At 37.1% G+C, this 17,743-nt stretch overlaps 1 protein-coding gene across 5 annotated transcripts in view; it reads right to left on the reverse strand.

Annotated features, from left to right (window-relative positions):
* Nucleotides 1–2,469: 2,469 nt before the first annotated feature.
* fut9 (fucosyltransferase 9 (alpha (1,3) fucosyltransferase)) overlaps nucleotides 2,470–17,743 on the reverse strand; it is a 95,820-nt gene continuing 80,546 nt past the window's right edge. For 3 of the 5 annotated variants that reach the window (XM_031901683.1, XM_031901681.1, XM_031901682.1), the window contains one exon: nucleotides 2,470–3,620. In XM_031901683.1, the coding sequence (XP_031757543.1) occupies nucleotides 2,533–3,612 (1,080 nt within the window). In that variant the 5' untranslated portion in view covers nucleotides 3,613–3,620 and the 3' untranslated portion in view covers nucleotides 2,470–2,532. 5 annotated transcript variants of the gene reach the window in all.

Below are 17,743 nucleotides of genomic sequence, written 5' to 3' on the forward strand. Positions count from 1 at the left end.
TACAATCAATAGTGAAATACCTTAGCAGTTGTTACCCTGTTTATCACAAGAAACAATAGGAAATACAGGAACCTGCACAAACCAGTACAAAAACAAACAATAACTTTGTTTCAAGAATTATAAGGGGCTCTTGAGAACCTTTATTTTCATTCAAATTTTGTGCCACATTTACTATTACTTAACAATGGAGAACAAGACTATTTCAGAAAAGATAACATTTTGTTCAGATCAGTGATGCACAGCCTATTATTGGGAAATCTGCAAGGGTGACGGTTGCTGTTGACTGGTTCAGAGGCTTTAGCCAAAACCATAATAAATCAAGGACCAATGATATTGAAGCCTTAATGGTATTAAAATGACAAAACATATGCAATTACTGTCATTATTTCCCATGATGTCTGTCTTTTGCTAGTACTATTTTAAATGGTGTGAGCAGAATTATGTGTAAATCTGACCAAGTCATTATATGCGGGTTTACAAGATTATCTGTTTGCATTGGTGTCAGAACTTGTGAGCCCTTAGCCTGTTAGGGAACATTACCCAGTGCAGAATATGTATCTTTTAACTGAATCCCTGTCATTGCTTCTGGAAAAAATGGCACTAATTGCTAAACAAATAGCCTCTAAAGTAACACATTGGGGCACATTTACTAACCCACAAACGGGCCGAATGCGTTTTTTTCGTAATGATCGGTAATTTTGCGAGTTTTTCGGCGTCTTTACGATTTTTGCGTAAAAACGCGAGTTTTCGGCGTCTTTACGAAAGTTGCGCAAAGTTGCGATTTTTTCGTAGCGTTAAAACTTGCGCGAAACGTCGCGCCTTTTAAGTTTTAACGCTACGAAAAAGGCGCGACTTTGCGCGCAAGTGTTAACGCTACGAAAAAAATTGTGACTTTGCGCAACTTTCGTAAAGACGCCGAAAAACTTGCGTTTTTACGCAAAAATCATAAAGACGCCGAAAAACTCGCGTTTTTACGCAAAAATCGTAAAGACGCCGAAAAAATCGCAAAAAATACGAAAAAGTCGCAAAATTTCGTTTCCAATCGGAATTTTTCCAATTCGGATTCGAAATCGTGTCTTAGTAAATCAGCCCCATTGTATGGCTTAATTGCAAATAGCCATTTTTTTACCTGTTGACACTGAATTAAAAAATTGGATGTCTGAACATTATCACTTTTGGATATAAAAGATAGAGCTGCTACATTAAAACCAATTGGGGGAATGTAATAATAGATGTTGCAGGAAAAATATGCAACTATTTTTTTATTTTGTCTCTCAAATCTGCAATGATATTTGCTAGAAATGTGCTGTTTGTTTATACCTTTTTTTGTGGTTAGTGATGAGCGAAACCGCAAAAAATTTGCGAAATGGCGAAAATGACTGATGCGTGACAAATTTTAGCGAAAGAGGAAATTTCGCCGCAAATCCATGCCTGCCAAATTATTTCGCCCATCACCATTTGTGGTATAAATAAACCAGTCCTTCTAGCAGATGCTTAAAAAATGTATGTACAGTTAAAAGTTGCAATATAAATACTGTTTATTTTTAAACAGTAAATATTTACTAAATATTTTATTCCACTTATTACTTTTATTGATTCCCCCAAAAGGGAGAAATTAGAAATTAGAGCCCTCATTTTGAAATTCAAACCTCATACTAAATTAGAGGATCCAAAACCCTCAGACCCCAAACCCCAGAAAGCTATTTAGCTTAATTTAACGTACGCTATGTACTATTCGTATCCGGAATTCTATTTCATCTCAGCAGGACCAGACTTGCAGTTGGGACAATCAACTTTTCTTCAAAATCCTAACAGACATTGCATTGGTACTCTTAATTCTTTATAAGAAAATAACGATCATGACTCCCTTAAGAAAATACAAGGAAGCCAGACACATTTGAACACATCTAACCGAACAAGAAAAAAAATGTTAAACTATATGATCAATATGATCGGAGAAGTGAGACGTCTAAAAAATTATTTGTGATGTTTCAATGATGAGAAGATGGCTTTGCGGTATTAATACTGGCTCAGCTGACACTTGTTGAACGTATAGTACAGAATATACAGTATTTTACCACACTGAAAACTGCACATATTTCATAGTATGTGGGAACATACTACCAAGACAGGCCAGTTTTTTTCATTCTCACCCTGAACATTTAACATCGATTTAAGAAAAAAAAATAATTCATATTATAATAATAAATTATCTTCATCTGGTATACAGTATCAGATGCATTTAGATTTCCTATAACAAATATACAATCACATAAAAATTGCTAATTTCAAAATGTTACATGATGCACAGAGTTCATCAAGTGAGCTAAAAAGTGCATGAAAAATGTCTAAGATATACATTAAATTCAATACATACACGAACAGCTACACAGAGGATGGCTGAAAATAAGGCTAATGATTTTGAATTGAAAAGTAGAATTTTAAATTTGACATAACGCAATTCCAAAGCACTGAAACGGTGGTAGATTTTATTTTTCCTCCCTTCAATTTGCCTTAGTAAAATCTTGTGGTTTAGTTCCAGAACCACTTCTCTAGATTCCCAACTGATTTGTATTCTTGATGTCTTTTAACATGGTCACAGGCTAGGCATGCATGGGATTCCCAGAAGTGTGGCATACTGACTGTAAAATGTTTCCTCCAATTGAAATAGCTCAGGTACTGTTCTGTATCTTTGTTCAGCATTAAAAGGTGATCGGATAATTCTCTTGGAGAGAGAAAATCTTCCACGTGGATGAAGGAATCTGCTGGAATGTAGTTCTCATAGTTTTCTCTAGGTGGACCCAACACAATGGGCACAGATCCAGCCAATAATGCATTATAAAGTTTCTCTGTTATATAATCTTTGTGAATGGAATTTTCAAATGACAGGTAAAATTTGCAAGATGAAATAGTTGGAAGCAGGCTTTTATCACTCAAGTATTCTCCAAAAGCTTGCCCGTAAGTTATGATTTCAATGTATTTGTTAAGTTCATTGTAATATTTGACTCTAGCATGTTCTGGGTTCCAGTTGCTAACAACCCAGCAGACAAACTTGTCTTTGCTTGGCACCTCGAACTCAAATGGTTTTGTGCTCACAACCATGAAGCCATATGGCACCTGAATGTCCGAGTCACGCCTGTAAGTTAGAGTCAGGTTAAATAGGTGCTCAATGCCACTTTTTTGTGGTGTGTGTGTTGGCGATTCCAGATTCATCCAAATCCATTTCTGAAAAGGGGGCCTTAACTGTAGGGGCAGGTTAGTGAGATCCCAGCTAATGTCCCTATGGTGAATAAGGACAGCATGAGATTTGTTGTACAGTGTGCGGTCAGTAGTAAGATGGCACCCATGAATATTAAACAGCGTCTGGCAGGATTTCAGTTCAAACGTCTGTCCAAAAGGCCACACCCAAATTAAAACGACTGTTTCATTGTAATAATTCTGTTTAGAGGAGAAAAAGTTCTTCATTTTAAGGACTGAATGTGCTGATTCGATTGGACTGGAGATCCAGTTGTTTGTTGGTTTGACATATATCAGTAAACATATCATGAAGCAGATCAACACTCCGCTGACAGCTAAAAATGGCCGTAAAATTCCTTTAGATGCTGATGTCATAATTTTCCCTAAAAAAAAAAAAAAATATATAAGCAATGATATCACTTAGGTAATGACATTAAAATATATATCAGTTTTAAAAAATATACAAGAGTTAGTTTTTATATATGGTAGGAAATAAAATGAGATGAACTGAAAGGAGGCAGCTTCAACTACTCTTAAGGTCCCCATACACGGGCCGACTATAGCTGCCGATATCGGTCCCTTGGACCGATTCGGCAGCTAATCAGCCCGTGTATGGGGAGAGCAGAGCGGCCTGGCCGACCGATATCTGGCCTGAAATTGGCCAGATCTCGATCGGCCGGGTTAGAAAATCTGGTCGTATCGGGGACCGCATCGGCTCGTTGATGCGGTCCCCGATCCGACTGCCCCATTGCCGCCCACATAATCCGATCGTTTGGCCCCAGGGCCAAACGATCGGGTTATTTTTTTTTTTACCTAAATGCTCCCCGATATTGCCCACCCGTAGGTGGGGAAGATCCGCTCGCTTGGCAACATCGCCAAGCGAGTGGATCTGCTCGTGTATGGCCACCTACTGAGCAACAGAGGTGGCAGCATTTCCATTATTACCTTTTCCCTAAAAAGGTAATGCTTATTAGTATTACTTATGTACTCAGCACTGTACAGCAGACCAATAAATGAATACAACAAACAGGGGGCCATTACAATAATAGATAAATAAATACAAAGTACAATAATGAACACAAATAAATAAAAAGGACAGTGGCATTAAAAGATTTTGCAGAGCTAAGTGAGAAAGACACAAGAGAATGGAGGACCCTGTCCCACAGAGCTTACAATCTAGTGAAATGATGCATTTAATCATAATTTGGACCACAAATTACTTTGTGCAAGAATTTTAAGTGAGAGCAAAGACACAGCAAAATCTGTGAATCTGATTTTGCATCACATTCTTCCTAAAGAGCGGCCCATGTATATCATTGGGGTCTAATGAACAACTAGGGTTACTAAGAAACATGGATCATACAAAAAATATCTGCTACCTACTAATAAGTTTCCTTTCCTTTGTTTTCTCATTATTTACCTCACCCCTCAATAAGCTGATTATCCAGTCCTTTGGTTTTAATCATGTACATTCTTTTGTAATTTCTTCCTTCTACTGCTAATATTTTCCTTACCCAACACAGAATTTGCCATTAAGCCATCTTTTTGTTATCACATTTCAGTTTAGGGATTAACTGCTGCAATTTTTGTGTGCAATTTACATTTCAACTGCCACATGCCCAAACAAAGTTTGTGATTGGGGGAGAGCACAGCCAATCAGAAAAATATTAGTAACTGGTTTTGTGACACTTTTGTGACATTTTTAACAGAGCTTACATAATGCTATTTTTAAAGAAAATTATGGTAAAATAAAACCACAATAAAATATCAAAATGGTATATTAACTGAATTACAGTACAACAATGTTAAAAGGTTCTCTTTATAGTATAATAACAAAAGACAGTGTAAAAGGCTGCATTGCTTTCTGTATTGCCCATAATAGATTAGCATTGCTGGCAACTAATATTTCCTTCCTTTCATAAACTGTATGGAAAGCTACAAAGTGCTATAAGAATTTCAAAATAAATGTATGGTTTCTGAGAAAATTACATAATTGCCTCTAAACTGTTAACTCAGTATAACAAAAGACAATAAAGTAAAAAATGCAATAATGTTATGCTAATCTATGAAATATTTATGCTTTTCTTGTTCACTAGCCAGCAGAATCAGCTCTTGCTCCATGGTATATATTATCTCTGATGCTAATGGGGCTTGGATGGGATAACGTTCCTCCTGGGTTCAGTGAATTAATCATCTGCTTTAATATTTTTTATATAGTGCAGTACTATCATTTTTGCTCTTCCTATTTCTCTATTGTCGGCTGCGTGTTAATTTGTATGCTTCTCTTCTAGCAGCCGTATTTAAAACCAAGATTTAAAAATTTATTTTGTAACTTGTGAAAATATAAAAAAGGTGACCACATTAATTATGGTCAAAGTCTGTTACCCTTCAGTAGGGTAAAGTACTGTTGCCAAAACCATTAAATTGGCTGTTGCCAAGCATCATTTTCCAACTGACCTACTGCAGTCATAATTCTATCAGGATGCTCTTGTTCATAATGGGCCAGTCGTATATAGTGTACTCTACTGCTATAGCCCTGGGAAGGATTAGACAGATCCTGTGAAGTCGATAGCTCTCTGGAGAACTAATATGGTGCAGCAAGATGTGCGGTAGTAAAAATGTAAAAGTAAAAATGTGATGTTACTGTTAATTTCCACTTCAGCAGCCAAATATGAGCATTATAGCTTATGCTAGGCACAGAACATTCCTTTTTATATGTATTTAAAAATATCAGTTCTCTTGACTGATAAGGGAAAAGGGAATATATATATATATATCAATATGCCATACCTCATACCTGTATATATGTATACAGGGATAGATCATAGATAGATAGATAGATAGAGGTATATATAAATATACATACACATGATGAATAACCATGCACGGCCCCCCACCCCATTATGGTGTGGAGAAGACAGAACTCTTGCACTCTTACAAACTGGAAGTAAATTGATTGATGTCCATATTGGATGTAATATAGTGGACATAATAAGTGGATTCAGTGCAGTGAAATTAGAGCTGCAGGAAGATGTGGTATGTAGTGTCAGTTATGGAACAGACATTTCTTTCCCCGATTTTACGTTTCCCCGGATTTTATACCATATCTACATGGTTCCCTGAAAAATGTAACTAAAAATAACATGAGTAGTATTAAAAAGTAGTATTAAAAAGTGTTTTCAGTAAAAAAAGCTGGATCTCCCAGAAAGATAAAATGAATAGGACATAAACCATGTATTATAATATACTGCAGGCTTTTCTACAGGACAACATATTTTTATAAGAATATTGCTAATTTTAAAATTATATTCATACACAATAGCACAGCCTAAGAAATACCAGCCATGCAATTCCACTGTGACTTGTTATAATGCCCAGGGGGCTGTTATTTGTTGATATATTATAATCATATGATTTTAATATAAATATAAATTGAACAAGAGGAATAAAATGGCTAAATCTTTTAATAAATATGAGAGATAAAGAAAGAACATGTTAACTCAAACCGTCAATTATGGTGCTGGATAATAGAGAATAAAAAAAGAATTGCAGCTTGTATGAATTTAAGCTATAAATATTTTGTGCAATTATGGACGGTGGTGTTATATTAAATAGGCTTGCTTCATTTTTATTGATAAATATATCCTGTCTAAGGAGGTTTTATTGTAACACTGGAGAGCCCTAGAGCACTGCAGCATTATCATTTGTTTGTGACAGATCTTAGCAATTTGAAGCAGGAATAAATCTTCCAGTGTTTTGCTGGAATATTCAACTGCATCCACTGAGCTTGTATATGTGTCTATTTGTACAGTACAGGTATGGGAACCATTTTCCAGAATGTTCGGGACCTGGGGTTTTCCGGGTAAGGGGTCTTTCAGTAATTTGGATCGCCTACCTAAAGTCTGCTAAAAACATTATTTAAACATTACATAAACCCAACAGGATTGTTTTGGCTCCAATAAGAATTATTTCTATCTTAGTTGGGATTAAGTACAAGGTACTGTTTTGTTACAGAGAAAAAGGAAAAAATGGGAATTATTTGATTAAAATGGAGTCTATGGGAGATGGCCTTTCTGTAATAATGGGTTTCCGGATAAGGGGTCAGATACCTGTACTGGGAATCCCCACAAGTCACACTGCCCAGTACTAGAAACAAATGGATGTTGGATGAGTTAGGGAATGTTGCTAACAAATATATCTTCATATAAGACTATTTTTTCAATAAGCAAAAATAACAATTTGTTAATATTGGTATAATTATTGGTAGAACATGCTTAGCATTGCTGCTTTGCAGCACTGGGGTCAGAGGTTTGATTCTATGTAGGACATCATCTACAAGGAATTGATATGTTCTCCCTGTGCCTGCACCAGTTTCCTCCTACACAAAAACATAAATATACATGCAAGTTAATTGACTCCTGATATAACTGACCATAGTCTAAATGTAACAGTGACTTAAGGTGGCCATACACGAGGCGATTTCGCTCGTTGTGCGATGAACGATTATATCGACAAACGATCGTATGGCGATCGAGTTCCCATACGATATGCCATCCACGGGCAACGATAATTCGGGAAAGATTTCGTCGCATCATTATCGTAAAATACGTACGATCGTACATCTACGTACGATCGAATGTCGTTGACTTCCGCTGCTGGCAATCGTGACATGCGCAGAGAACAATCGTTGAAAGACAAATGTCTGACACTCACACCAACTGGCAGATTTTATCGTTAAACGACCAAAATTTTTAAACCTGGCCGATCGATTTTGGGGACGATAATGTCGGCTCGTTTAGTGGGCCGACGATCGTTCGTACACCACCAACTATACGATAACTTAATGATAGCATCGGATCGTTCGGGAATCGGTCGTTTGTAAGTAAAAAATCGGTCCGTGTATGGCCACCTTTAAGCTTCACTGGGGCAGTGAATGAAATATATTTTCTTTAACATGCAGCGGAATATGTTGGCGCTATATAAATAAAGGATAATAGTATGAAAAAAAAACATATGCTTGATATTCATAATTTTTTGACAATATAGGATTTTAGTCTGACTTCCTTATTGCTCTCCAACTGAAATACTGCAGAAGAAGCAATACCTTACCTCACCTTCTAAAAGCAGATGAAAAAAATACACACATCATCAAATTGAAGTTGAGTGGATTACAAGATAAAGGAAGTGGAAAACTGCCGCGTCTGTGTATATTTACAGGTCAGTTTATCTGCTTTTCTTCAGCTGCCAAATTCAGGAAACAGCCTGACTGAAAGTATATCTGACTGTGCATGTAAGAACGCTGGTACAGCATGTCTTAAAGTAGTAACATCTAAAGAGAAATAATGCACCTAAATGCAATTCCCTTGTGTTGTCTCTAATATGAGACTACCAGATCTCCCGAAAATTAGGGACATGTCTAGGAGAAGCAGCTGACAGGACTGAAATGCTTGCACTTCATTTAAAGGCCATCACTGTGCAATCAGTGCAAAGTGTGTTCATCAAAAGTGACCATGATCTTTTAACTGTTCTTTAGAACAGGAAAAGGTTAAAAATTATAAAGAACCACATGCTTTAAATGGAGAGAGAAGTGGTATTTTCAAATTATTAATCATGACATTTCTAGGTGTGTGTTTTGCACCTAGAATGTGTTTTGAGACTGCATCCTAATACAAGGATTTTTGTCACAGAAAAATTAAATTAACTTGTAATATGATGGAGAGAATGATATTCTGAGACGATTTGCAGTTGGCCTTCTTTTTTTATTATATGTATTTATGTGTTTCTTGAATTATTAAACTTTTTTTCAGCGGTTCTCCAATTTGGAATTTTAGTAGCTATCTGGTTGCTAGGGTCCAAATAACCCTAGCAACAAAGCAATGGTGTGAGTGAGACATTGGAATATGAATAGAAGAGGCCTGAATAGAAGGATAAGTAAGTATTTCGGCTTCCGGACCCCTATTTAAAAGCTGGAAAGAAGAAAGCAAATGCCTTGGTGAGATTTTATAGAAATGTAGTCTGCAGCACAAATTATGCTCTAGCACTCACCTTTTGGATAGAACTGGTTAAGTAAGGGAGCTGTGACTAATAATCTACCTACCTATTTTCCAATCAATTTTATCTGAATGAATTTGAATAAAGCCTCACTCGCTCTTTATATTTGAGATATTTTTAATCATTTCAGTTAAGGTCATTTTAGTTCAGGGGAATTGCAATATCCCTACAAAAGCTGGATTTCTGTGTCTGGACATGGAGAATGGGTCGACACATTTAGGGGCAGATTTGTGAAAGTATGAAATTAGATCTCATTAAATTAAAACTCATCCACTTTATATTCACTCCTATGGGATTTTTTTTCAATGTATAAATGTTAGAGTTCACTATTTGAAAAATATGCTTCTAAAAATCCCATAGAAATGAATAGAGAGTTGGTAAACTTTTCTGCAGTGAACTTGAATTTCAAACTTTGAAATATCTGCCCCAAGGAGAGACCCAAATTCACCTAAAAAAACCCCCAAACTACCATGCTTTGTAGGATGTTCATATCGGCCCAGTCTGTGTGCATACACAGACTTATACACAGACATATCCAGAATGCTCAAGACCTGGGTTTTCCAGATAAGGGGGTCTTTCCATGCCCTATTTCTATTAAAAATCATAATATTAATTAAACACAGTAGTATTGATTTGCCCCCAATAATGATTAAACATATCTTAGTTGGGATCAAGTACAAGGTATTGTTTTATTATTATACGGAAATTATTTTTAAAAATTAGAATTATTTGCTTAAAATGGACTTTATAGGAAATTGTCCTTTTTTAATTTGGAGCTTTCTGAATAACAGATTCTATACCTGTACATGAAATGGATAAGTACAAAGAAGAATTTCTCAATCCAACTGCAGTTCCCTGCACTCTATGGGAGGTTAATATTGAACTTTCTGCACTCATGACATTTCAGTAAAATACTAAAGGGACCAAAGTAGTATAGATGCATCCGGGCAGTAATGAGTATTTCATATTTTAGTACAATGCAAATTACAATTAGTGTCCATTCACACACTGTATTTGTACAAACAATTAAACAAAGGTAAAGTACTAATTAGTTTGTCTGCACCCTTCTTCTTCATTGGCATCTATAACAGCAGGAGGCAACCCAGTGGGTGCAAAATGTATTTAACTCTTTTACTGCCAAGCACGTATGGCATACGTGCTGGCAGTAAAAGGGCTTAAACGCCAACGACGTGTCTCATACGTCGTTGGCGTTTAAGCGCTGCCCTCTGCAGCGGCGGCATGTGCCGCCGCTGCAGAGGGCTTCTAACAATGACAGCCCCCCTGGGCAATGTGCCAGGGGGGCTGTCATCAGGGTCCTGCGAGCCGATCGCTCGCAGGACCCTCCAGGAAGCAGCAGATGCGATCGCATCGCATCTGCTGCTTCCTGCTTCCTCCCTCTCCCCCAGCGCCGGCCCAAATGAGGAAGGAGGCGATCGGTCTTCAGGAACAGGTAAGGACTTTTTTTTTTTATTGCATTTACACACTTTTACACACTTATACACACATTTACATACATTTATACACACTTACATACATTTACACACACTTACAGCACACATTTTAGCATTTTTTTTTTTTTTTTTTTTTTTCATTTTTCACACTTTTATACACTTATTTACACTCATATACACACTTACACACTATCACACAACTTTTACACATGTACACACATGTATACACAAACACTTTGGTTTTTTTTTGTTTTGCTTTTTTTTTTTTTTTTTTTCATTTTACCACTTTGTTTTTATTTTCTTTTACCTAAAAACTGTTTATTTCGACAGCGTAACTATTGGATCAGATATTCTGGCCACTAATTACACTGTCATGTAACTTATTTTGTTGTTTCACTGATTTGCACAATTTTTGTGGTTTTATCACATTTTATCCCTATATAAGTGTTCCTGATCTGTTTTTAGCGTAGCTTTGCCAGGTGTAACTTTGGTGTACAAAAATAACTTTACCTATTTTGAATTCATCAGAATGTGTTCTTTCCAAAAATATATGGTTTTCTGGGGGTCACTGTATAGTTAGGGGGGGGTTACTGCACATAATACGCTGACAGGGGGCTCTGTGTGCAAAAGCTGAGCTGGCAGGCGAGAAATCCTTATGCGCTATTTTCATTTAGGGTTCAGTACATACCGCACGACTTTGGTATATCTATGCATATTGGGCATCAAACTGTTCAGTAGGCCTCTGGTGTTCCTATTTGGGGTGACTTGCCTTTGTACGCAAGAAATTGTGTGAGATAAATGCGGCAAATTGCAACATTTTTAGGCGATTTTCTGAAATGTCATAAAAACCGATAACTTTAGGAAAGCTTTGCGGCTTGGTACTTTGGTGTAGAAAGGACTCTTTACCTTTGTTGGATTTGTCAGAATGTGTACTTTCCAAAAATATATGGTTTTGTGGGGGTCTCTGTATAGTTAGGGGAAGTTTTGGCACATAATACACTGACAGGGGGCTCTGTGTGCAAAAGCTGAGCTGGCAGGCGAGAAATCCTTATGCGCTATTTTCATTTAGGGTTCAGTACATACTGCAGACTTTGGTATATCTATGCATATTGGGCATCAAACTGTTCAGTAGACCTCTGGTTTTCCTATTTGGGGTGACTTACCTTTGTACGCAAGAAATTGTGTGAGATAAATGCGACAAATTGCAACATTTTTAGGCGATTTTCTGAAATGTCATAAAAACCAATAACTTTAGGAAAGCTCTGCAGATTGGTACTTTGGTGTAGAAAGGACTCTTTACCCTTGTTGGATTTGTCAGAATGTGTACTTTCCAAAAATATATGGTTTTGTGGGGGATCTGTATAGTTAGGGGAAGTTTTGGCACATAATACACTGACAGGGGGCTCTGTGTGCAAAAGCTGAGCTGGCAGGCGAGAAATCCTTATGCGCTATTTTCATTTAGGGTTCAGTACATACCGCAGACTTTGGTATATCTATGCATATTGGGCATCAAACTGTTCAGTAGGCCTCTGGTGTTCCTATTTGGGGTGACTTGCCTTTGTACGCAAGAAATTGTGTGAGATAAATGCGACAAATTGCAACATTTTTAGGCGATTTTCTGAAATGTCATAAAAACCAATAACTTTAGGAAAGCTCTGCAGATTGGTACTTTGGTGTAGAAAGGACTCTTTACCCTTGTTGGATTTGTCAGAATGTGTACTTTCCAAAAATATATGGTTTTGTGGGGGTCACTGTATGGTTAGGGGAAGTTTTGGCACATAATACACTGACAGGGGGCTCTGTGTGCAAAAGCTGAGCTGGCAGGCGAGAAATCCTTATGCGCTATTTTCATTTAGGGTTCAGTACATACCGCAGACTTTGGTATATCTATGCATATTGGGCATCAAACTGTTCAGTAGACCTCTGGTGTTCCTTTTTGGGGTGATTTGTCTTTATCTGATCTTTATCAAGAAATTGTGAGAGATAAATGCGGCAAATTGCAACATTTTTATGCGATTTTCGAAAATGTCATATAAATCTGCAAACTTAGGAAAGCTTTACAGCTTGGTACTTTGTAGCAATAAGAAATATTTACCCATTATAGATTCGGGGGGATGTGTATTTTCCAAAAATATATGGCTTTCTGGGGTGAATGTACTTTTTTTGTAGCATTATCCCACATAAAGGATGTAAATGTGTTGATTTTGCAGGAGCTGAAATGATAGATCATATGGGGGTATGTTCCCATTGGGGCCCCTACATGCCACATACTTAGGTAAACCTATACATATTGGGCATCAAACTGTTCAGTGGACCCCTGGCGTTCAAATTTAGGGTGTTTTATCTTGGTACCTAACACTATGTGGGAGATAAGATGCTGCAAAGTGGAAGCTTTGAGGGGATTTTTGGAAATGTCATCAAAATTGCTAACTTTAGAAAAGCTGTGCGGCTTGGTACTTTGGAGTAGAAAGACATGGGTACCCATTTTAGATTCGGGGGAATGTGTACTTTCCAAAAATATATGACTTTCTGGGGTGAGCGTACTTTTTTGTAGCTTTATCCCACATATAATGATGTAAATGTGTTGATTTTGCATGAGCTGAAATGACAGAAATGACAGTATATATGGGGGTATGTTCACATTGGGGCCCCTACATGCCACATACTTAGGTAAACCTATACATATTGGGCATCAAACTGTTCAGTGGACCCCTGGCGTTCAAATTCAGGGTGTTTTATCTTGGTACCTAATGCTATGTGGGAGATAAGATGCTTCAAAATGGAAGCTTTGAGGGGATTTTTGGAAATGTCATCAAAATTGCTAACTTTAGAAAAGCTGTGCGGCTTGGTACTTTGGAGTAGAAAGACATGGGTACCCATTTTAGATTCGGGGGAATGTGTACTTTCCAAAAATATATGGCTTTCTGGGGTGAGCGTACTTTTTTGTAGCTTTATCTCACATATAATGATGTAAATGTGTTGATTTTGCAGGAGCTGAAATGACAGAAATGACAGTATATATGGGGGTATGTTCACATTCGGGCCCCTACATGCCACATACTTGGGTAAACCTATACATATTGGGCATCAAACTGTTCAGTGGACCCCTGGTGTTCAAATTCAGGGTGTTTTATCTTGGTACCTAATGCTATGTGGGAGATAAGATGCTGCAAAGTGGAAGCTTTGAGGGGATTTTTGGAAATGTCATCAAAATTGCTAACTTTAGAAAAGCTGTGCGGCTTGGTACTTTGGAGTAGAAAGACATGGGTACCCATTTTAGATTCGGGGGAATGTGTACTTTCCAAAAATATATGACTTTCTGGGGTGAGCATACTTTTTTGTAGCTTTATCCCACATATAATGATGTAAATGTGTTGATTTTGCAGGAGCTGAAATGACAGAAATGACAGTATATATGGGGGTATGTTCACATTGGGGCCCCTACATGCCACATACTTAGGTAAACCTATACATATTGGGCATCAAACTGTTCAGTGGACCCCTGGCGTTCAAATTTAGGGTGTTTTATCTTGGTACCTAATGCTATGTGGGAGATAAGATGCTTCAAAATGGAAGCTTTGAGGGGATTTTTGGAAATGTCATCAAAATTGCTAACTTTAGAAAAGCTGTGCGGCTTGGTACTTTGGAGTAGAAAGACATGGGTACCCATTTTAGATTCGGGGGAATGTGTACTTTCCAAAAATATATGGCTTTCTGGGGTGAGCATACTTTTTTGTAGCTTTATCTCACATATAATGATGTAAATGTGTTGATTTTGCAGGAGCTGAAATGACAGAAATGACAGTATATATGGGGGTATGTTCACATTCGGGCCCCTACATGCCACATACTTGGGTAAACCTATACATATTGGGCATCAAACTGTTCAGTGGACCCCTGGTGTTCAAATTCAGGGTGTTTTATCTTGGTACCTAATGCTATGTGGGAGATAAGATGCTTCAAAGTGGAAGCTTTGAGGGGATTTTTGGAAATGTCATCAAAATTGCTAACTTTAGAAAAGCTGTGCGGCTTGGTACTTTGGAGTAGAAAGACATGGGTACCCATTTTAGATTCGGGGGAATGTGTACTTTCCAAAAATATATGACTTTCTGGGGTGAGCATACTTTTTACTAGCTTTATCCCACATATAATGATGTAAATGTGTTGATTTTGCAGGAGCTGAAATGACAGAAATGACAGTATATATGGGGGTATGTTCACATTGGGGCCCCTACATGCCACATACTTGGGTAAACCTATACATATTGGGCATCAAACTGTTCAGTGGACCCCTGGTGTTCAAATTCAGGGTGTTTTATCTTGGTACCTAATGCTATGTGGGAGATAAGATGCTTCAAATTGGAAGCTTTGAGGGGATTTTTGGAAATGTCATCAAAATTGCTAACTTTAGAAAAGCTGTGCGGCTTGGTACTTTGGAGTAGAAAGACATGGGTACCCATTTTAGATTCGGGGGAATGTGTACTTTCCAAAAATATATGACTTTCTGGGGTGAGCGTACTTTTTACTAGCTTCATCCCACATATAATGATGTAAATGTGTTGATTTTGCAGAAGCTGAAATGACAGAAATGACAGTTCATATGGGGTATGTTCACATTGGGGCCCCTACATGCCACATACTTGGGTAAACCTATACATATTGGGCATCAAACTGTTCAGTGGACCCCAGGCATTCATATTTAGGGTGTTTTATTTGGTTACTTTATGACCTGTAGGAGATAAGATACTATAGACTAGAAGCTTTGAAAAAAAATCACAAATTTTGATAAAAACCAATAACTTTAGGAAAGCATTGCGACTTGATAGTTCTTTCCAAAAATGTACAATTTTCTGGGATAAACCTTCTGTTAGTGGAATTTTGGCCTTGAAATCCAAAGTATGCAGTTTTTTTGGAGCAGTGCTTTGGGAATTTGGTAGTGTACTGCTGGGAGTTTTTGACCTATACAAGTGAGAAATCTCCATAAAACTATATATATTTGGTATTGGCACGTTCAGGAGACATGGGACTTTCCAAATCAGTTGTATATTCGTGCATAAAATAATTTTTGTTTCTAGTATGTGTGATTATATTATGGAAAATTTGATTTTTTTTGCATTTTTAGACATTTAGAAGCCTATATCTTGTTACAGAATTGGAATTACACAAAAATTCTACCATATTTTGAAAGCTTAGGTTGTTCTGAAAAAAACGATATATTGTTTTCCTTGGTAAACTAAAAGTCCCCCCGAGGAAAGGCCCCTAAAGTGAAACAGTGCAAAATGTTCAAAAACTGTCTGGCAATACAAGTTCCGCTTTGACCAAAATGGCTGGCAGTAAAAGGGTTAAATACAGAATGAATGTAGTTTGGGGCACATTCAAGACAGTCAAATTGTTTTATTGATGTATTTTCATGGATGCCATTTAATTTGTATATATACCTGTAGGGACCCATTGGGTTAATGTGCCCCTATGGCTTTCAACCCTACCTTTCCTTTTCTCCTTGTCACTAGGCAAGGATGAATGTATCTATTTGGTATTTACATATACCTTGTTATTGGCCCAAGGCTAATCCACACCCTACCACACTTATAGGTAAATATAGGGGCCTATTCATGAAACCACAAATTTTGGTTAAAAGTACAATTGGAAAAAATTCAGAGTAACCACAATAATTTCTGATGTAGATTCAGAAATTCATATAGATTGTAAGCTCTACGGGGCAGGGACCTCCATCCTCATGTGTCTTTGAATCTTATCTTTTTGCAACTATCTTTTATTTATTTGTATTTATTGTTATACTTTGTATTTATTATTATCTTAATAACCCCCTGTTTGTATTAATGTATTCTACTGTACAGCGCTGCGTACATAAGTAACGCTTTATAAATATATACATACATACATACATACATGTTTGAAAATGTCCCGAAAATTATTTTCCCGGTCATACGAAAATATGAAAAATATTAAAATGGTTGCGTTCTGAAAGTCACAAAATTTTCGGATCCAAATGATCGTAACGAACGGCGCGAAAACCTTTCTGACTTTGAAACTTCAATGCATGGTTTTGGAAGCCTTCCATAGGACTCAATGGCACTGTACAGATCCAACCTGGCCAAAAGATAGTCACAATACCAAAGCTTAAATAAATTCCAAAATGATCGTAGTCTTTGCAAAAAATACAACTTTTGTGGAATTTAATGAAAACCATGAAAAAGTCATGCAACTGTAACGATATTACTGTAGTCATTCCGAAAAGTTCTATAAATTAGAAAAAAAAAAAATTGTGGTTTTATGAATGGGCCCCATAGTGTTCTTGACCTGTAGCATCTGACCTAAGTGGATGTTTCCAGGAAGCCTGGGATCCACAAGGCCCAGAATGATAGGCCCTAAGGGGACAAGCACCCTTAGTGAAGTTGGGGAGCAGGGACCCCGTAAAGGGAGAACAGGTTAACTAATATCAAAGCCCTTTCTAGGAAAGTGAGCCAGACAGTTTGTATTTAGAAAGAGCAGCTTTCTTGTTCATCCTGGAGAGGAGAGTAAAGCAGTAGTAGAGAGTCACGTGTACCTCATGCTCTATTACTAGCTGGACAATTTGACTAATACAACCAAATAGGGGTTACATACCTTTCCTCCGAGGGGTCATGTTATGGCTTAATTACAACTGATCACAAATCTGCCAACTATGTAGAAACAGAAGCTGGATCTGTGAAGTTACTAGTGAAAGCAATACATAAGAATATTATTTTGGGAACCCTATTACCCTAATACTAATTAATTAACCTTAATACTAATTAATTAATACTAATACTAAGTATGAAAAAAATGATTACCCAGAGCTGTATAGTCAACTGCAGTGCTCATATATAAATATGAGCCGAAAGTCCTTTTAGTGTTTGCACTATAATGCAAAAATTCACCAGGCGGGGTGCACAGTCAAAACTAATGTATAAAAAAATATTACTAGACCGGCACACCCTTATTAAAACTTTATGTCTTTATTA

This window comes from Xenopus tropicalis, chromosome 5 (genome assembly GCF_000004195.4).
Source record: "Xenopus tropicalis strain Nigerian chromosome 5, UCB_Xtro_10.0, whole genome shotgun sequence".
In the NCBI taxonomy this organism is placed as follows: Eukaryota; Metazoa; Chordata; class Amphibia; order Anura; family Pipidae; genus Xenopus; species Xenopus tropicalis.